Source organism: Copadichromis virginalis, linkage group LG7 (genome assembly GCF_057382275.1).
Source record: "Copadichromis virginalis isolate Kocher_CV1m ecotype Utaka linkage group LG7, C_Virginalis_male_GT1.1, whole genome shotgun sequence".
Lineage (NCBI taxonomy): Eukaryota > Metazoa > Chordata > Actinopteri > Cichliformes > Cichlidae > Copadichromis > Copadichromis virginalis.
Genome location: NC_140624.1, coordinates 1,931,722 through 1,951,676, shown reverse-complemented (window position 1 = coordinate 1,951,676; position 19,955 = coordinate 1,931,722). Strand labels below are relative to the sequence as shown.

Genomic DNA, 19,955 nt, shown 5'->3' with positions numbered 1-19,955 from the left:
TTTTAGAAGTATTCTTTGTCAAAAGTTTCAGTATTAAAATGCTTGTTTTGTTACTGTAATGCTTACTTGGGGTGGCTGTGGCTCAGGAGGTAGAGCAGGTCACCTACTAATTTGGAAGGTTGCTTTAGCCTGTGTGAAAAATATCCTTGGGCAAGATACTAACCCCAAGCTGCTTGCATGAATGTGATAGAATTTGTGTAGGAGAAGCATAGAAAGAGAGTACATGAACAGTGTATGAATGGGTGAATGAGGCAATTTGTGTAAAGTGCTATGAGTACTCAGTTAGAAAGGTGCTATATAAGAACCAGTCTATTCATATGGAGTTGAACTACCTCTATGTGGGCATAGAGGCAGGTAGACTTTTGCTCATAGAGTCATGTTGACAAGTTTCAGTCATTTGCTGCAGCAGCAGTCCTTCATCAAATAAAAAATAACAAGACACGCAGTTGAAACCTCAGTTAAGATATCTCATGAATTCGATGTGCAGTTTGTACAGTGACAGAAAGCAAAGTGTCACTGGTCCAGCTCACTTAAAGGCTACATGTGACCCATTGTGTAAAATTAAATTGTTATCCCTGTCTTACATAGTCTCAAGATTCAGCTGTTGTCTGTGGGGAACAGGCATACATTTAAACTCTATTGACATCATTTGATTTTTATTTATCTCAATTTTGCTGCTGCCTTGGGACAAAACCACTGGCTTCAGGTTAAATCACAAAGATCAGATGGGTGATCCACACCTGCTTCCAAGCTGCAGTCTGTGGCTTCATCAGGAGAAATCTGGTCATGTGGCGCACAGTCGCCTTGAGCTACTTTGTTATATAATACAATATGTATGATCCTATTATACAACAAAAAGCAGACACAGAAAGTGAGGCACAGGGATTGCATTACTCTTGAATACAAAAGTACAGAAATCTGGAAGCTATGCCGAGTCTTCCGCTGGTCCCAGGGATCATCAGTTAACCTCGTGACTGGAAAAACTCACATGTGAGAGAGAAAAACAACCAGTGAGGACAAATGAAAAAAGACCCAGTTCACATTGATCAGTGACAAAGATCACAGTAAGCATAAAAATGATAAGCATACTGTGTTGGATCTCAGTAACAACAGTTTGTACCACAGAAGAAAAGTGCAAATGTAGCCAAGTTATTGGTTTTAGTTGTGTCTCCAATTTATTTTGAAGCTGTTTGTTTTCATTACCATCAGCATCCAAAGCCACAAATACTTTGGCTCTTCTGTCAGTGACGTTGAGATCCAGTCCAGGCGACTCATTGTTCTCCTAATTTGTCTTGTATTTTGTGGCCTACATTGAGTCTGGTGTGCTGGTCGGACACTGCCCCAGTTATTCTATCTTCTCATTAATCACAGGATCTTTTTTTAGCATTTGGGCTCCTCAACAGTTCAAGGCCTCGTTTGTTGTCAGTTTACCACCTGAATCGTGGAGCCATGGTGTATTAACAAGCTGCTTCATAAGACACGAACCATCATTGGTCAGAATCTGGAGGCGTGTCAGTCAGTAAGAGACAGAAGTCACCAAACTTTACACCAGGGGTAGGCAACCCCAGGCCTCGAGTGCCGGTGTCCTGGAGGTTTTAGATGTGTCCATGATTCATCACAGCTGATTTAAAGGGCTAAATGACTCCTCAGCATTTCTTGAAGTTCTCCAGAGGCTGGTAATGAACTAATCATGTGATTCGGGTGTGTTGACCCAGGGTGCGATCTAAAACCTGCAGGACACCGGCACTGGAGGCCTGGAGTTCCCCACCCCTGCTTTACACGCTCCACACCACACAGACAGCAGAGCCTTTCTGTGACAGGTCCACAGACCTGCTCCATATTTATATTTCTGTATTTTTGAATGCAGTCTGCACGTCTTTATTGCCCAGTGTCAGTCTTACTTTTCTTTATCTTAACCTTGTATTTATTTTCTTTTTATCCTGTTTTATAAATAAAGATCTGTCAGCTTATGGCCTTCCCCATGTGCCTGTGGAACTTTAATTTAACTCTGTTATTTATTTTTTTATCCTACTGCTGCAACACAATCATTTCCTCTGTGGGATCAGATATTTAAGGAACTCTCCTGAAGAGTTTGGAAGAATGCTCTAATCCAGGGGTGGGGAACTCCAGGCCTCGAGGGCCGGTGTCCTGCAGGTTTTAGATCTCACCCTGGGTCAACACACCCGAATCACATGATTAGTTCATTACCAGCCTCTGGAGAACTTCAAGACATGCTGAGGAGGCCATTTAACCATTTGAATCAGCTGTGTTGGATCAAGGACACATATGAAAGCTGCTGGACACCGGCCCTCAAGGCCTGGAGTTGGACACTCCCACAGCTTTACAGATGCTTTCTTTTGAACTATGCACTGATAACAAGTTGGATAATCATCATATTTGACCTAGACTGACTACAAAGATTTTCCCAGATTCTTGGCAATGTTGTTCCTAAATGTTTCACCCATTCTGAACACACAAGTCTGAGAGTAGTGAACCCTCTTCTCTATCTTCAGTCTCTCTGGAATGACCTTTTTGTGCCTAATCATGTTACTAACCTGCTGCCAGGTCCAACCTGAAAAGTTTCACTGGCTCAAATAAAAATGAGCGAAAGAAAATAATACAATAAAAAAACTAACGATGTTTGTTCTGATGTGTTTGTAGCTTTAAAATTACATTTTTTAATTAAATATTTGGTTTGAATTATACACAACTCAAAACTGATGGTGACAACTTTACCTACAGGCTTCCGTTCATTGAGCTGTTGCTAATAAAGTTTTCCCCCTCGTGTGGGCTGACTCTTTCAAACAGCCGAAGCCTTCTGTGAGGTTTAAAGCACTCTGCTGGTGATAACGACAACAACAAAACACTTTTTAAAAAATACCAACAACAAAAAATGTTTATTTTGTCTTTTCCTGTATGTACAAAACATTATGACAAACTAATTTAAAGGCCAGATCACATTCTTATGATACGACTGCTACACTCATCAGTCCTGTACACCGAGTCCCAGGCAGAGTCTCCTCAGACTCCAACTATTTGAACTGATTATCAATGAGAGTGCCCTTCATCTTGGCCTTCTTGGCCTCCAGCTCAGCCAGCTCCTGCAGCCTCCTCTTGCTCATGCCCTTCCTCTCCAGCTGCTTCTCGATCACTTTGGCATTCTGGGCATAGGAGTCCGCCACCTCCCTGGCCTCGATCTCCTCCTCCTCCTCGTCGATGGTGGAGACGGTGACGGAGCTGAACTTGCCCATGTCTTTGGTCCGCTTGGTCATCATCACTCGGACTTTCTTGGGAGCCTCGGGCTGCTTCTGGCTGTAGACGCTGGTGTTGCCGAAGCCCTGCCCGAACTTGACCACGGCCCCGTCCACGATGAAGGTGGCCGGGTTGTTCTTCTCCTGGTGCTGGTAGAAGAGCAGCAGGCCGCATTTGCCGCACTTCTTGCGGTACTGCCTCTCGATACCCTCGGCTCTCTTGATGTACGTGTTTTCGTCCTCCTCCACGTTGCAGAACTTGTGAGCGTGTTTGGCGGCGTCGATCACCCGGGCTTTGTCCCGGGGTCTCATGGGCAGCTTCTCCAGCTGGCAGTCCAGGACCAGAACCATCTGGCCGCACAGGCAGTAGTAGACGTGGAGGGGCTTCTCTCCGTCGTCGTACTCCTCCCGGTCTCTGGTGTCCGAGCACACGACGCTCCTGGAAACCACCTTCGGCATGTTCACACGCGTGGGTGTATTTTACTACCAGGACGGGATCAGAAACACCGCTACAGCCAAACTTGCCCAGAAAATAGAAACAACGCAATAGTTCCTGTGTGCACCGACGATATTGTTCCCGCGAGAAACCCAAGTGCCGAATATTTGTTCCGCCTTCACAGATCGTTCCGCGAAACTCAAAATAAATAGATTTTATTACAACCCCAAACCAAGAAATACAACTTTATTACAGATTAAACGTATGTATGTAACACTACCTCACAACAATAGTGCTCTTTGCAAGCACCTCCAGGGCAGGTGTCCTGCAGGTTTCAGATCTCACCCTGGGTCAACACACCTGAATCAAATGTTCAGTTCATTACCAGGCCTCACGTTGAGGGGGTCATTTAAGTCAGCTGTGTTGGATCAAGGACATCTAAAACCTGCAGGACACCGGTCCACCCTTGGGCTACAGTAACAGAGCAGAGGAGGATCCTCTTTGAGCCAGCACGTAACAGGCCATGATTGGAGGTGAGGGGAAAGACAAAGACTGTGGCGCAGTGAGATAAGAACCTCCCTTGAGTACCAGAAGTGCCAGGTTCGGAAAGACAAAGGATCAAGAGCCTGCAAAAAGGATATTACGTATTTGCCCCCACCCCATTCAACTAGGCAAACGGGCTAATAAGTTTAAATTCCATTTCTGGTTAAACGGGGCAGACATTTTCAGTCTGCTGGCTCACAGCCACGTGTAACAGTTCTGGACTAATTTTATAGCAGCTTTTGTTCAGTTCAAGTTACAACTTCAGTTTTCCAAATGCTAATACGCCAGCTAATGCATTTGGACTTCCAACTTTAGATTTGAGAACAGTTTCTTTGCATCCCTGCAAGAGGCTTTTAAGTGGGCCACACAGTTTAGTAGCAATCATGAGTCAATTTAACTTTAGTCCTTATTCCAAGATGAAGATTCCAGCATTACACAAAGTACCACAGAGCGTGACCAGAGTGAAATGATGCACTGACATTAGCTGAATTAATACACCAGACAGGTCATGGCGTCAATAAACATGTTTATTTCAGACACCCAAAGACAAGTACAAAATCATCCGTCACCATTTCGTGGACGTGTAAATTTATGATTAGTGGCAAATAAATGACTCCATAATTTCAGCAGAGAGCTGATGCTGCAGACTCCTCACTGGCAGCAGCTGGTGTCGCACGTCTTCCCTTTGCACACGCAGCCAGAGGCGCATTTGCTGCAGCCGGATGGGCAGCAGTCGCAGCAGCCTGCAGTGACAGACATCATTACTGACAGAACACAAAGAAAACTACAGATCTCACTAAAGCAATTCGAGCCGCTGCGCATTTTGTTTTTTTTAATGGCATCAAATGCGGAATTTTGAAGAAATGGCGCATGACTATAAGACACAATCTTCACACTATGCATGTTGGGAAGATAAACAGGAGCGTAACATTAACAGGTCGACAGATTACTGTTTGCTGTGCTGTGAGGTGTTAGACTTACTCTTCTTACAGCTCTTGCATGAGCACTTTGTGCACGTGCAGGATCCTCCGCAGTTGCAGGTTCCAGCTGCACATAAAAAAAGTCAGTTGAGTTTCATGTGGTCCGCTGGTAACAAGCAGCGCATTAAATAGCCTTGTTAAACAGCGGCAGGAATACTCACTCTTGGCGCACTCGCAGGGGTCCATTTCTCAGTTGATGGCTCGTTCAGAGTGATGCTGGCGTTGCTCTCGTGTCTTCGGGACTTGAGTGAATGTTGTGAATGACGGTGTAGGAGTGGCTGTTTTATAGCGTCCTGGGAACAACAGAGCCGAGTGCAAAACACGCCTGTCAAGCTACACGCAATCACGTGGTTAATGATTACAAAGAGGTTTGTGCACACGGCATGGTCCAACCTTTCAGCAGCGGGAACAGAGAGATCCTCATAGCCAGATCTATGGCCTGCTGCCTGAACATTATATAAGAATGTCAACTCCTGGAGAAATTCAAGCATGCAATTAATTCATGTATTTAAACAGAGGAGAACATCTTCAGGCTACACGGAGATGTGAACACACGGTCACAAACGCTCACCAACACTGATTCATGTAGAATGGGCTACATGAAGTGCGGGTCTCCAATCAGAACGTCTTAGTTTTATATGGATGGAAGTGACTCTCATATTAACCATTTGGAGCTAATATGAGAGGATGTTGGGTGGATGGGTGCACGAATGATCACCAACACTATTATTTTAAAAATTACAAAAAAACTTTTCAGCATCTGCGAAGATTCTTCACAGAAAACATTTCCGTTCAGTATTTTCATAACAAACTTAACCTCATACTTGATTAATTGAAACTAATACACTCTATGCCGGTATTATTTTGACAGTGCGATCATTTCATGGGAGTAAACATCCACATTAAATATCCTAAATCCAAATCTAACCGCTCATTAAAAAAAATAATAACACATGTAATATATCGTGTGACTCCTCAGTTTTGCTCATTTTTTTATAATAAAAATAATATAGTCATCATGTTGTTGAACAACTGCAGCGGAGAACACGGGGTGTTTCTGGCGCTGTGCACACGGTGCAAACCAGCTGGCGTCTGTCTGCCGTCGGTGTCGAGCTGCACCCGGCCGCTCGTGAGCAAACCGAAGCAAACAGGCTATTGTAATATGCTGCGTTCACGTACCGTGTGCTATCGGAAATACCGGATTCAGCAGCGAGCCGTGTGCATATGGCACGTGAGACGTCGCGTCTCCCCACAGAGGACAGAGAAAATTGTTGTGCATTGTTGTTACACAATATATATATATTTTTAATAATAGCAGTCTTACAAGAAATTAAACACCAAAATCGCACAACGCATAAAATATCCGTGGGGAAACATCGGTGCGCAACAATAAAGAATCAAACAGAATAGGCGAGCTTTAAAAGAAGTGCTTTGTCGGTATGTGTGAGTACAATAGAACAGAACAAAATTAATCTCGGCTTCCGTAATCCTGGATGCTTCGCACTTGGTTGCTTAGTTTTTTATGTCTATTTGTCTATAAAGACGATCTGTATTTACAATTCTTAGGTTTTCCATGACGGGAGCATGAAGGCAGCATCATTCACTGCACTCGACACAGTCACTGGAGTGTTTGTCCATTAACATGTAGTTTCTAGAAAGAGTGTGTCAGCCGATGTAAACCGCAGGGAGCGACGAGCGAAACGAGCTTTAGAGATGAGTGCTACTCTTCTTAGCGAAGCAGCTGAAAATGGCAATTATGAGGGGAAAAATCGGTCATAATATAATAATACTGCAATTAGATTCAGTCCATCCATTTCCTATCGTTCATCCAGGGTTGGGGAGGGGGCAGAGTACTCCGGTCTGCTAACACAGACCTACAAATCAAGAAGAAGAAGACACTTTAAATAACTCAATTACCTGAGCTGACTGTCCAAAAACATTGGTGAAAACAGAGAGGGGAACTACTGTGCTTTCCCCCGTTTCTTTTTGTTTTCTTGGACTCTAGTGGAGTCCCAGCTATGTTCACACAACCTTCTGTGCCTGCACAACTTTTCATTTAGAGTCATCAGACCAAAATGTCTCTGGGGACAGAGGACACTTTATAGGACTTGGAACAAATTGAATGCTTCTGTCTGGGATGCAGTGTTACATGTTGGTGCAGTGATTAGCAGCAAAGTCCAAACACAGGTTTGTTGGTTTAACTGGTGATTCTAAACTGGTCACTGTGTGATTGTGAGGATGAATGACGTTGTTGGGTCTGTGTTTCCACAAGCCCGGCTAGTTTAGAGACTTATTCATCATGAAGAAAACAAGACATAACAGAACATCTTCAAGCGGTTTTTCACTCGCTAACGAGGGACGCTTTGGTCAAGAACCAGCTCTTGGAGCCCACGCTCCTGTCTCCAGCCCAAAATCCTTCCAAGAGCAGCTTCCCTCACAGCTATTTATTGACAAACTGTTACAATACACATCACAGCACAAGCACCTCCCTCTGTAAAACCCCCTTCTAAGACAAGGCACTATATGTGTGTATGTGTAAGCACGTATATGCATGTGCAAGAATGTGTGTGTGTGTGTGTGTGTGTGTGTGTGTGTGTGTGTGTGTGTGTGTGTGTGACCTCCTGCTGACCAAAAGGGTCATAAAAGCAGGAAGCTTACAACAGAAGCTTCTTCTACAATAAAACCTCCCCCAGCACAGAGTGGCTGGAGAGGTGGTCAGGATCAAAGGAATGTCTTGAACTCAGACTTACAAATTTAAGAAGCCCAATGACAACATTCAACAATTAGACTTAACAGACGTCCTTCTCTCTCCCAGGACCCCAAGACTACGCCATGCTGGGTCATACATGTTTTGTTAACCCTTAAATGAAACACTGCCACTGAAAAACACGTTTGCATTATTTACGGTTTAAAAATGTCAGTGCAGCAGTGCAGTGTTTCAGCCACTGTCTGAAACAAGCTGTTATAACTCCGCCTCTGTTTGGCCTACGTCCTTTTGATTGGCTGCTTCTTACAAGCAGAAGTTTTGAACAGCTGCTTTTAGGGATTTTTGTTCTCCTAGCCACAGCTGTGTGACTGAGATCACACCATCAATATAGTCATGTCATCATAATAAGGCCATCCCCTCACTGAAACATGATGTGGTAAATGGCCTGCATTTGTATAGCGCTTTTCTAGTCCCTAAGGACCCCAAAGCGCTTCACACTACATCCAGTCATCCACCCATTCACACACACATTCACACACTGGTGATGGCAGCTACGTTGTAGCCACAGCCGCCCTGGGGCGCACTGACAGAGGCGAGGCTGCCGGACACTGGCGCCACCGGGCCCTCTGACCACCACCAGTAGACAAACATGGGGTTAGTATCTTGCCCAAGGATATTTGGCATGTAGTCAGGAGGCAGCCTGGGATCCACTGACCTTCTGATTAGTGGCTGACCTGCTCTGCCACCCCCGCCACATGATATAGAGCCAGGAGCAGAACATTTTCATTATTTGAAATTTTAGCCATGTTTTATGAAAAGCCAGCATTTTAACAGCAAACGTGACACAAAGTAAAACAAGAGAGAAGAAAAAAGCTCCACCTTACATGTAAATAACCTGTCATACATCCTTTATGAATACACTGCTTGGATAAATATGCAGTAGTTCCTGTTTTTGTACATGATTCATTTTGGACCCTGGATGTGAGAACTGTCCATTACTCCCTGAAGGTGCTGTTTCAGTCCGGGAGCGCTAGAGGGAGACAGTTACACGTGTATCTACTGGTGGACAAGAATGCATAATATGAAACAACTCAGCTGCAAGTGCAAGTAACTGGTGTTAAAATATTTAAAGGCAGATACCAACAACCCAAATTCAAATGGCACAGGTGGCCTTACGTGCTCTATTTGAACTAGAATGCCTGACTTAATGTGATGGACACACGTTAACGAGCAGTTATAGGAGAGGAAAGTGTGGAAGTGGCATAACAACATCCCCTGTCCTGGTCAGAGCCTCTTTGCAAGTGTTGCTCTGCTCATTCTGAGAAGTGATTACGCTGTCTTAAATTTCATACTCAGTGACTGTCTGCATGTTCTGTCCACCAAGATGTGTGTTTATGTCAAAGGTCAGTAATGCCGACAGACAGACTATACTTTACACTGATGGGATATTCTAACAAAGTGTTAGGCATGCTCCCAGCAAGACTCGCTTCTCTTAACTCTGTGTGTGTGTGTGTGTGTGTGTGTGTGTGTGTGTGTGTGTGTGTGTGTGTGTACAGGGCAGACAGCTGAGCTGCTATATTTGATCCTTCCAAGCCCAGCATGGGACAGGGTACATCCACTACACACACGCAAAAATGACATGCTGACCATTGCAAGGGATTTTATTTTGCATTAAAACTGAGATAATACAGCTGAGTTGCTACAATGCACTCTTCACAACTGTGTAGAATATATATATAATATTTAATTCAATGAGCACAGATATTGTGAGAAAATGGTGTCAGCTGAGGAGCGCTCCTGCCGCTGAGCTCTGAGTTATTTGCTGAGCATGCTGGGATCTTGTTCCACCTGGACAGGCATGTCTGTGTCTTCTTGGATCCACTGAGCACACGGTGTCAACTACCTCGCAAAAAAAAAAGAAAAAAGAAAGAAAACCGGAGCTTCTCTTGCAGTTTGTGGAGACGGCGGCCTATTGCACGGTAAACCCATGTTAGCAGCGGAGCAGTTTTCCGTATGGGCCACGTGTTCTCTGTTCCAGATGATCTGCTGTTGGACAGACTGTGAGAGGAGGAGTGAGCACTCATCAACTTTCTAGGAAGGTTCTTTCTAATCTGGTGACAGAGCCCATCCTCAAGCAGGTCAGTGCAGCACAAATGATGAATTCAGCAATAAACGCTTCACTAATAATAATTTTTAAATAGTAATGAGATAAAACCTGGAAAGTTGAGGTGGATTTTCTTAAACTGACCGCTGAGATGAAGCTGCAGTAGGTGCACTAAACAACGGTTTGTTTTCAGTCACTGAGTGAAGAGGGTGAGTAGGTGTGAGAAATGCTCATGATTCATGTTGAACCAAACAGATCCAGAACAGCTTTTCGATTACTATAGAAACAAGCTTGAGAGCACTTCTGTAGTCATGCAGGGACGCGGGGAGCAGGTACGTAACGAAAAAGTTCAAATAAAAGATTTAAAAGTGAACAGCTGAGTGTTTTATGCATCGGCCTCGCAGGGGCAGTGTTGGATTTTGTACCAGCACAAACTTATATTTCACTGTCTTATTACTGTTGCTCCTTTTGCAGTATTTCATGCACTTAAATGTGAAATGTGTACATGTGCTCTCTGACAGAGCAGCAATGATACAGATTATCCAGTTTCAAAGCTCTGGCTGAAGCAGCCCTGAGTGTGTGCCGTGCACACCACAGAGCTTAGGCTATTCACTTCTCGCTAAAACATAATAACGTTTCCACTCCACCTAATTTTAGCAAAGCGGGCTGTGATTGGTTTGCTTTCTCTCATGTATGCTAAGAGCACTACGGGACATCATTTACTGTCTTCACAGGCTGCCATGGATCATGTGCTGGACATAGCTGACTGTTACTTCTTCACTCCTTACATTTACCCGGTCTCATGGCCTGAGAGCTGGGCTGTGCGCCAGATTATCAGCCTGTGGGTGGTAACCAACGTGGGAGCTCTGCTGGTTTACCTGGTTTTTGGTGCTCTTAATTTCTACTATGTGTTTGACCATGTGCTCATGAAGCATCCGCAGTTTATTGAGGTAGGCCAGTGGATGGATAGCCAGCTTTGGTACCATTTCCAAACCAAGGTTGTCCTAAACCCCAACTTTGTGCATTTGCTTCACTAACAGCATCAAGTAAGAAAGGAGATCCAGCTGGGAACAGTCTCCATCTTCTGGATGAGTTTTCCCACCGTGGTGCTTTTCTTCTGGGAAGTCAGAGGACACAGCAAACTTCATGACAGCGTCAGTGAAAACTCCCTGGGTGAGAAAACGGTTATTTACATATTATAGCACACGATTCATGTTCGCTCCAGTTAATGTAAAACTAAAAATGAGATTCTCCAAGTGAGCCTACTGTATTTAATGAATGTACTGTTAAAATGCTTATATATGGCTAAAGGCTCAAATCAGAATACTTTATTGATCCCTGGGGGAAATTATTTTTCATTACAGTGCTCCATTATAAACAAACAGTAAAAAAGACAGACAATACACAAGAATAGCACAATATATGCAGGCATATATATCAGGGCTCTAGACTAACCTCTTGCCATGGGCGCACCGGTACGCCTAACTTTAAAAATTTAGGCGCATCGGCACAAAAGTTAGGCGCACTCAAATTTTTCAACCGCATCGCTTAACACCGCAGTTTTACATGTGCACTTTCTTTGGGGGGGGGGGAGTCCATACAGACAATATTCATTTCTAAATTATTAACTAACAAACTTGTGCTTAAAGTGCTTTGTCAATATTGTAGAAAATGTTAAACTTAATCATCATCTCGGCTCCTCTGACGACCTGTTTGCTGCTGTCTGGTGCTGACAGGCAGTGTTAGAGGGGACACTCGGGCATTTATTGCAGCATATAATGTGTTTTCTGGACACACTGCTGCTTTTTCAGCATTCAAAGATTGATGACACCGTGTCAGAGCTGGCTATGAATTTCAGACGGATCAGGCCTTAACTTAACAAAAAAGTTATCAATAGTTCTTTTCATCTTTTCTTATTACAGCTACATCCACTCTGTCGGGCCCAGGCTGCTCACTAGGGCTGGGTATCATCACTGATTTCTATAATCCATTCGATTCAACTTAGCCTCAGACAGTCAGAAATATTATAATTCTGATCATTTATCAGCACTGATACACATGAGACCATTAACACCATAATTCCCTCCACACTCACCACCAAGCTGGAGCATCTGGGACTCAGCTCATCTATGTGTCAGTGGATCTCCAACTTCCTAACTGGCAGACCACAGGCAGTAAGGATGGGCGGACATGTCTCAGCCTCCACCACTCTCAGCACTGGAGCCCCCCAGGGGTGTGTTCTGAGCCCCCTGCTGTACTCTTTGTACACATATGACTGTGTGGCCACTACCAGCTCCACCACCATCATCAAGTTTGCTGACGACACCGTCGTGGTGGGCCTGATCTCTGATAACAACGAGACGGCCTACCTGAAGGAGATTAGGAATCTGGAGAACTGGTGCCAGAGGAACAACCTCCTTCTAAACGTCAGTAAGACAAAGGAGCTGATAGTGGACTTCAGCACTAAGCAGGAGAGGAACTACCAGACCCCCGTCATCAACGAGTGCCCAGTGGAGAGAGTGGACAGCTTCAAATACCTCGGAGTTCACATCACGCAGGACCTGTCATGGTCCTGTCACATCAACACCGTGGTGAAAAAGGCCCGACAGCGTCTCTACCACCTCAGACGCTTGAGAGACTTCCAACTGCCCTCCAAGGTGCTCAGGAACTTTTACTCGTGCACCATAGAGAGCATCCTGGCGGGAAACATCTTAACCTGGTTCGGGAACAGCACCATGCAGGACAGACGAGCTCTACAGAGGGTTGTGCGGTCAGCTGAGCGCACCATCCGCTCCGAGCTCCCTGACCTGCACTCAATCTACAGCAGGCGGTGCTGGACCAAGGCCAGGAAGATGGTGAAGGACCTCAGCCATCCCAACAACAGACTGTTCTCTCTGTTGAGGTCAGGAAAGCGATTCCGCTCCCTGAAGACCAACACAGAGAGACTGAGGAGGAGCTTCTTCCCACAGGCGATACGGTCTCTCAATCACACCACCACACAGTACTGACCCACACATATGGTTCTTACACACACACTGGACATTCTGAACATTGGTTTTGCACAACACTGGTCACTATATTCTTCATTTCCGGTTAATACTTGTACAGCTGCTGTTATTGTGTATATATTTATTTATATTTAGATTTCTTCATACATTCTTATATAGTTCTATATTGTGTATTTTGTTGTACAGTTATTTTATTTTCAACTTTAATTTATATATTTTATCTTATTCTTCCCAGTTAAATTTACCCTTCATTCTAATTTGTGTTGTACAGTTATTTCATTTTTAACCTTAATTTATATTTTATTCCTTCCTAGTTAAATTTACCCTTTTTAATTTTTCATATTTATTTCCTATCTTATTCATAGCCTTTTCCTTTTTTGTTTTCTTTAGGTCACGAGCAGTTGTCCAAGCATTTCACTGCATATCGTACTGTGTATGACTGTGTACGTGACAAATAAAATTTGAATTTGAATTTGAGACTTCATCAGAATTGTGAACATCACAGCAGACGCCTTTGGGTGAAAGTAACTGAGAATAAAAACACAGAAAAACATGAGGGAGATTTTCCTGGTCTGGCTTTTTATAGCAGATAACCTGAAAAATATTCTGCAATTTTGCATAATTTTAAGAAGTTTAAATTTCTTCAGTATTGAACAGCAGAAATTAGGCTTTCTTGTCCGAGGTCATTTAAGTGAAAAAAGAAGAAGACAGCGCTGTAAACAACGGTATAGTGAGTAGATATCCCTCATATGGTCATCTCAGCTGCACAGCTGTGTTTAGCACAATCGGGTGCTTCTGTGAGGCAGCCAATCAAAAGACAGCTGCCTTAAAGTGAAGGGATGAGATTTAAAGTGCTTTTTTCAGGGAGAGGCGAGTGGCTGCACTAAGGACAAGTATGAAGTGAATGAGCGTGTCCACTTTAAGGCTGCGTGCGATTAACTCACTGAAACTAACCAACCCACAAAGAGTCTGCAAAAATGAAAACTCATGTATGTCTCTGCTCCAGGCTGGTCACGACTGTTCGTAAGCATCACTGGTTTCTTGTTCTTTACTGACATGTGTATATACTGGATTCACCGCGCCATGCACCATCAGAACATTTACAAGGTGAGCTTCAGCATCTGTACTGCCAACCTACACTTGCCCCAGGCAGTCAGTTACCTTTGTCAGTGGGTGGCTTCCTATAATGAAAGGGTCCACCTGTACCAATGAACCCATGAAACAATGATTTCATGACCTTTTGGGCTTCTCAGCACTTTTATGCTCACAGTTGTTTTTACCAAACAGGTTACAGGCTCGGTTTAGCACACAGTAAAACACCGAGCAGCCGAAGGAAACATGTAGAATATTCTTTTACTCTTATAGTTATTTTAACTCCACAGCTTTGACTTCGTTTGTCTTGTGTATCTTCTCATTAAAAGAAAATCTCAGACTTGACACCATTTGTGTTTCTCCCCCTCAGCACTTACATAAGCAGCACCATACCTTCAAGATACCAACACCGTTTGCCAGCCATGCCTTCCACCCACTCGATGGCTTCCTGCAGAGCTTACCGTACCACATCTACCCTTTCATCTTCCCTCTCCACAAGGTGCATATCATCTGCTGTTGCTAGGAAATACTGACATGCCCGATCTGAGGTCAAAGGAGGACCACGCTGTAAACCAGGGGTTGGCAACTCCAGGTCTCGAGGATCCTGCAGGTTTTAGACGTGTCCTTGATCCATAACAGCTGATTTAAATGGCTAAATGACCTCCTCAACATGTCTTGAAGTTCTCCAGAGGCCTGGTATTAAAACTAATCATGTGATTCGGGTGTGTTGACCCAGGGTGAGATCTACAACCTGCAGGACACCGGCCCCTGAGGCCTGGTGTTTGACAACCCTGCTGTAAATCAGGGCTGCATTAAGTTATTGCTATTAAACTGCAGTAAAACGTCTAAGTGACTGGACAAAGTGTATGTTGATACACTGAAACTGAGAAAGTGCACCGTTGTCTTCAAACTGTGAAATGCTTCAGCTGACATGAGTTATTTTAAACTGCAGGTGGTTTACCTCTCCCTCTTTGTCTTCGTCAACATCTGGACCATTTCCATCCACGATGGAGACTACCGCCTTCCAGGCCCGCTGATATTTCTGATTAACGGCGCTGCTCACCATGTTGATCATCACCTGTACTTCAACTACAATTACGGACAATACTTCACACTCTGGGATCGCCTGGGAGGCTCGTACCGACACCCATCGGCGCTGCTGGGGAAGGGACCCCGTGACCAGATTCGCAAGCTGACGACAGAAGCAGCACAGACACAGTGATGATGGACGCTCAGAGCAGAGAGCCATTTCTGGAAATTAACAGGCTATTATGCTGCCAATGGTCTAAAGCAGAAGAAAGAGACAGCCGGTACGAAATATGCAGATGCCCTAGCTAGATACTACCCAGGCAGAAGATGAAAATGATAAAGCATAGCAAAATAACACACTGTATGTTAGCAACAGTGTCATAGGGTTAAGTAGTACTACTGGTGTGAATGTAACGAGCACAGATTTGGTGTTACACACAACTGTAGCAGAAAACTGAAAGTTGAATCGATGTGTTTTAAGCATGTTTAAGCATAAGAGCAAACCTTTTCCCCCAATAATTTGGCTGCTTTTATAGTACAGCGACATCCAGTGGCCAGACTACCTGCAAGATAACTCTGGTATTACTGCATGGGTAAAGGTGAGATGATTTTGTTACAAACTCAGGAGACTAGATCTGTTCAAAGCCAGGGCTCCTCGTTATAACGCTGCAGAAATAAGAGCCGTGGTTTAATAAATGCACACACAAACAGGAGGACTATGTGCTCACATTTATCACAGTTTCATAAAGTATAAACAATGTTTATGTTTTACAATAAGAGTGATGGATGGTTCACCACCAAGTAAAAGGCCAATGCGCAGAGAAGATACGGCACATTTGTGTGTCAAAACCGACACAGCGCGCACCACGTCTGTGCATTTTATTTGTACAGTTCGATTCTGTGTTAGTCTTTCAGCTTCCGGTGCTCGGTGTGTTCTCATGTAGGCTCTGCAGGGCGAGGTCTGTCCACTTCATCTCTTGCTCTTTCACAGACTCTGTCGATCCCCCGTTGTCCTGCTCAGCCTCAGGCAACTCACTCTGCAACAAACCAGCATCAGAAACTGGTGATCTGCTGGGATTTTCCCACAAAACCGTAACTTGTGTTTAAGGTAACATACAAATGGGTGAAAATGTGTTGTTGACGTTAGAGATCAGAGGAGAATGTGCAGACAGTTTCAAGCTGATAGGAAGGTGAAGGCAATCCAAGCACGCAGAGCTTTGAACGCACAACACACCATGAGGCAGATGGACTACGGCGGCAGAAGACCACACAGGGTGCTGCTCCGGTCAACTAAGAACGGGAAACTAAAGCCGCAATTCACACAGGCTCATGAAACTTTGAGAACAGAAGACTGGAAAAATGTTGTTGTTTCTTGTACACGATGTGTTCACGGCACATGTAGTGCAAGTAGGAGATCTGGATCGTGGACGGCCAAATCAACAGCAACTGCGTGATGCTATCATGTCAACATGGTTCAACATCTCAGAAATGTCTCCAGCATCTTGTTGAATCTTCGCTATGACAAATCAGAGAAGTTCTGAAGGCTTTAACCCTGGCAAGGTGTATCTAATGAGTGTATATAGTAGAAAGCAGGTAAGCATGCGCATGTCATCTTCTGTAAACCGAGAACAGGACAGAGAAGTATACCAAAGCAAAATCCCCCCCAAAACCACGTGTATATTTAAGCTTATGTTCATATCCTCTCATTCTTTTCTATTTTATACTCGAACTCTGTAATATGCAACTTCTGTCGGTGCTCTGCTACTGGAAACTGAACTTCCCGGAGGAACCCACCCGAGGGATTAATAAAGCGCTAATCTAAGTCACTGGCATTAAGTAAAAAGCTGGATATTATGGAGTGTCCTCTCATAAACTGCACTGCTCGGGAACATCCTGCAAAAACATTTCTGCTTCCTGTAATCGTTGGTCCTTGTTGACGTCAACCTTAGCATTAACATTTACCAAAGGAATGGTGACGTCTTCGTACGGCAGCCTGTCTTCCCTCCAGGCATCATCGGTGAGATCCAGGACTCTCCCATCCCGTTGGATTTCACTGTCCATCCTCCCGCCGAGACACAGCCGGCTGCCAACTAGCCTCAACAGCAGGGGAGCAACAGGACCCCAGATTTACGTCCGAGAACAACGCCGTTGCTGTTTGAGAAGAGCAGTCGCAGTAATTCTACGTACCCCGTTGTCACGTGCTGATGACGCAGTGAATGGCGCCTTTACGTGCAGTGGAAAAATACGAATCTGACGAGTTGTACTAGCAGGAGATCCAATACAATTTCTCGAAACCACAGATTGTATATATGCAGTACATTATATGCAGTATATATGTATGTTTATGTACAGCCATTGGTCCAAATATGTAAACTTACACAAGAGCAACATTTAGACTGCTACGTGGCATTTATGCTCCACAGTATACAGCCTTGTATGCCACCTGAAGGCAAGTTTAGCCCATCAGGAGTTATTTTAGAGTATTATCTAAATGACCTGATTCACTGATCATTGGGACCCAAAAACTGTATGCAGAAAATGGTCAGTCACCATTCAAGTCCTTGCTTTGTCACAGCCCTCCCACATATTTAAAGTGACGATTAGTTGAGTTTCATGTCTCTGTCTTCTACCACATGCATGCATGCATGTGTGTCTATGGTTATTTAGTGCCCCATGGGTTGTGGTATGTTCTATATTTTGGTGAGCAACACATACCGTCACTCTTTCTCCAATGATCATTTTGCACTTAAGATCATGCAATATCAAACAGTGACCACACACTGTGGTTTCTTTTGGTTTCTTGTTATTGTTGTTTTTTATGTCTTCCTTTATTTGACCGCCAGACTGCCTGATTTTTATCTCTGACAGCAAAGCAAAAAAACCTGCTTTTCACATCTAATCTGTATTTTTCTTCTTCTCAGTCTTCTAATCAGGCCTCTTTATGTTGTGATATAACTTGGTTTACTCTGATTAGTGTTTGCTTGTGAGACTGTCCAGAGCATGTCTGAGAGGAGGCAGTTAGCAGCATTACATCTGACATATGAGACTCTTGTATGAGTTCAGGGAGATGTTTGAAGAGAGGAATAAGGTGGTGCTGTGTTTAAGGTACCTGATGGAAAATAGTGCTCATACTTGAATGTTAATTATTAGTATAGCGAGCTGGGGGATACTATTAAATATTTTAAGGTAGATTTGAACCAAAGTTCGGAAATATAGGCAAGTTATTACGTTTTGGTTTTTTTTGTTTTTTTTTTGCCAGGGCCAATATCTGTCAGTAGCTGTAATTATTTCTTTAAACTATGTCCAGCTGCTGATGACAGAGTCTTTTTTTTCCAGTACAAAAGAGTCGGAGCCCCATCCTCTCGCGCTTTCTTTGAAAGTCTCGTGAGATTATGTGAGGTCAAGCGCCTGGGTCGTCATTGCTATGGTAACCACATGTTTCTCTGTCTTCAACCCGTGACCAGTCGGTGTATTTTGTTGAGTTCACGAATCTAAGGTAATTATATGAATCACATCGTAGTTTGGAAACAAAAACGCTTCAGTCAAGCAATAAAAAACCCAGTGGCGCGAAATTTAGCGCTAGATAGTGAAGTTAAAAGAAATGAATAGACATGAATCACAAAGATCGCTGGACCGCTCTATGCTCGAAAATAATTTAACTGTAATCACTGAAATATATATATATAATCTTAAATCCGTGTAAAACTAATACCCGCTATATGCAACTCTCCATTGACCATTAGTGAGTCCATATACACCTGGTCAGAGGGCCCGGTGGCGCCAGTGTCCGGCAGCCTCGCCTCTGTCAGTGCGCCCCAGGGTGGCTGTGGCTACAATGTAGCTGCCATCACCAGTGTGTGAATGTGTGTGTGAATGGGTGGATGACTGGATATGTAAAGCGCTTCGGGGTCCTCAGGGACTAGAAAAGCGCTATATAAATACAGGCCATTTAATGTAAATGTGTAAATAATCTCCTAAATCGTTTCCCCCTCCTTTTTTAATAGAAGATCAACAATGCCTGTTTCTCCAGAGCAGCAGGCAGAAGATGCCAAAACATCAACCAGTCCCGGAAACCCAGTTTTTACCTGCGTGATTACTCCACAAGCAAAAGATCTGATGTCTGCAGGGGGAACAAAGCTCGAAAGCATCATGTATAAGACCACATCCGCCGACTACGGTCGCCTCCCTCCAACCTTTGAAAGCTCTCCGTGCACTTTCCACCCCAAATCACAAAGGTTCACCGAAGTGCTGAGGAAGACCGGGATGTATCGGAACTACTCCTTTAATACATCCCTGGACCGCAGCAGGGTGTGTGACTGCTTTGCAGGACATGTCTTTTGAGAAAAAAAAAAAAAAAGCATAAATCTCAAATGTAACGACTGCAGTATTCAATATCTGCACATGTGTGAAATTAAATGACATTGTTTAGCATGTGTGTTGATGTTTTTGTTTTCCTAGGCGTTTGATTTATTTGTCTTAACCTGTTAATATTATATGTATATATTATTTTGAATCTCAGATGAATTATAAACACATAGGTAGTCCATCTGGCATTACTAAATAGATAAAATATCCTTAATTGATGTTTCGGAGAGTAAAAAAAAAAGAAATCTTTCTTTCTTTTTTTTTTTTGAAGGGGGGGGGGGGGGGGAGGTCGCTTTAGTAAATGTTTCAGGCTGAACGAATAAAATGTGTACAAATTTAAAGGTTACTAGTCTTATAGTCCCGCTCTGCTGTACTGAACTCAGGTGTAGCATGCCATTTCTTTAATTCTTTGAACTTTGTGTTGCGCAATCAATTTCCTT

General features: G+C 43.8%; 5 protein-coding genes across 6 annotated transcripts; 2 read left to right on the top strand and 3 right to left on the bottom strand.

Annotated features, from left to right (window-relative positions):
- Positions 1-2,878: 2,878 nt before the first annotated feature.
- steep1 (STING1 ER exit protein 1) lies at positions 2,879-3,833 on the bottom strand. Its single transcript, XM_085465111.1, has one exon. It carries the CDS (start codon positions 3,708-3,710, stop codon positions 3,033-3,035), a length of 678 nt encoding a protein of 225 aa, XP_085321237.1. The 5' UTR covers positions 3,711-3,833; the 3' UTR covers positions 2,879-3,032.
- A 908-nt stretch (positions 3,834-4,741) lies between these two features.
- On the bottom strand, positions 4,742-5,481 carry mt2 (metallothionein 2). The gene is made up of 3 exons (XM_085465110.1): positions 5,372-5,481; positions 5,212-5,277; positions 4,742-4,973 (listed from the first exon to the last, which is right to left on the bottom strand). Exons 1-3 carry the CDS (start codon positions 5,394-5,396, stop codon positions 4,882-4,884), a joined length of 183 nt encoding a protein of 60 aa, XP_085321236.1. The 5' UTR covers positions 5,397-5,481; the 3' UTR covers positions 4,742-4,881.
- Positions 5,482-9,509: 4,028 nt separating this feature from the next.
- Positions 9,510-16,270, top strand: LOC146704163 (lathosterol oxidase-like). Of its 2 annotated transcripts, none has more exons than XM_085461137.1 (6): positions 9,510-10,055; positions 10,756-10,971; positions 11,062-11,194; positions 14,036-14,136; positions 14,492-14,620; positions 15,074-16,270. In XM_085461137.1, the coding sequence occupies exons 2-6, from the start codon at positions 10,762-10,764 to the stop codon at positions 15,341-15,343; spliced, it is 843 nt and encodes a 280-aa protein (XP_085317263.1). In that variant the 5' UTR covers positions 9,510-10,055; positions 10,756-10,761; the 3' UTR covers positions 15,344-16,270. The 2 variants fall into 2 exon arrangements, with proteins under 2 accessions (XP_085317263.1, XP_085317264.1); XM_085461138.1 differs by lacking the exon at positions 9,510-10,055 and adding an exon at positions 10,087-10,230.
- Positions 15,865-17,353, bottom strand: anapc13 (anaphase promoting complex subunit 13). The gene is made up of 2 exons (XM_085461139.1): positions 17,113-17,353; positions 15,865-16,187 (listed from the first exon to the last, which is right to left on the bottom strand). Exons 1-2 carry the CDS (start codon positions 17,209-17,211, stop codon positions 16,062-16,064), a joined length of 225 nt encoding a protein of 74 aa, XP_085317265.1. The 5' UTR covers positions 17,212-17,353; the 3' UTR covers positions 15,865-16,061.
- A 1,185-nt stretch (positions 17,354-18,538) lies between these two features.
- On the top strand, positions 18,539-19,583 carry pierce1 (piercer of microtubule wall 1). The gene is made up of 2 exons (XM_085465109.1): positions 18,539-18,646; positions 19,155-19,583. Exon 2 carries the CDS (start codon positions 19,165-19,167, stop codon positions 19,489-19,491), a length of 327 nt encoding a protein of 108 aa, XP_085321235.1. The 5' UTR covers positions 18,539-18,646; positions 19,155-19,164; the 3' UTR covers positions 19,492-19,583.
- Positions 19,584-19,955: the final 372 nt, after the last annotated feature.

Excerpts from the sequence above, each read along its gene's own strand:
- steep1 (XM_085465111.1), bottom strand. The coding sequence starts at position 3,710 with ATGCCGAAGGTGGTTTCCAGGAGCGTCGTGTGCTCGGACACCAGAGAC.
- mt2 (XM_085465110.1), bottom strand. The coding sequence starts at position 5,396 with ATGGACCCCTGCGAGTGCGCCAAGA. Across the intron at positions 5,278-5,371 it reads CCCCTGCGAGTGCGCCAAGA|CTGGAACCTGCAACTGCGGA; the intron begins GTGAGTATTCCT and ends TTTTATGTGCAG. Across the intron at positions 4,974-5,211 it reads ATGCAAGAGCTGTAAGAAGA|GCTGCTGCGACTGCTGCCCA; the intron begins GTAAGTCTAACA and ends CTGTCACTGCAG.
- LOC146704163 (XM_085461137.1), top strand. The coding sequence starts at position 10,762 with ATGGATCATGTGCTGGACATAGCTGACTGTTACTTCTTCACTCCTTAC. Across the intron at positions 10,972-11,061 it reads AGCATCCGCAGTTTATTGAG|CATCAAGTAAGAAAGGAGAT; the intron begins GTAGGCCAGTGG and ends CTTCACTAACAG. Across the intron at positions 14,137-14,491 it reads ACCATCAGAACATTTACAAG|CACTTACATAAGCAGCACCA; the intron begins GTGAGCTTCAGC and ends TCTCCCCCTCAG.
- anapc13 (XM_085461139.1), bottom strand. The coding sequence starts at position 17,211 with ATGGACAGTGAAATCCAACGGGATGGGAGAGTCCTGGATCTCACCGAT. Across the intron at positions 16,188-17,112 it reads AAGACGTCACCATTCCTTTG|AGTGAGTTGCCTGAGGCTGA; the intron begins GTAAATGTTAAT and ends GGTTTGTTGCAG.
- pierce1 (XM_085465109.1), top strand. The coding sequence starts at position 19,165 with ATGCCTGTTTCTCCAGAGCAGCAGGCAGAAGATGCCAAAACATCAACC.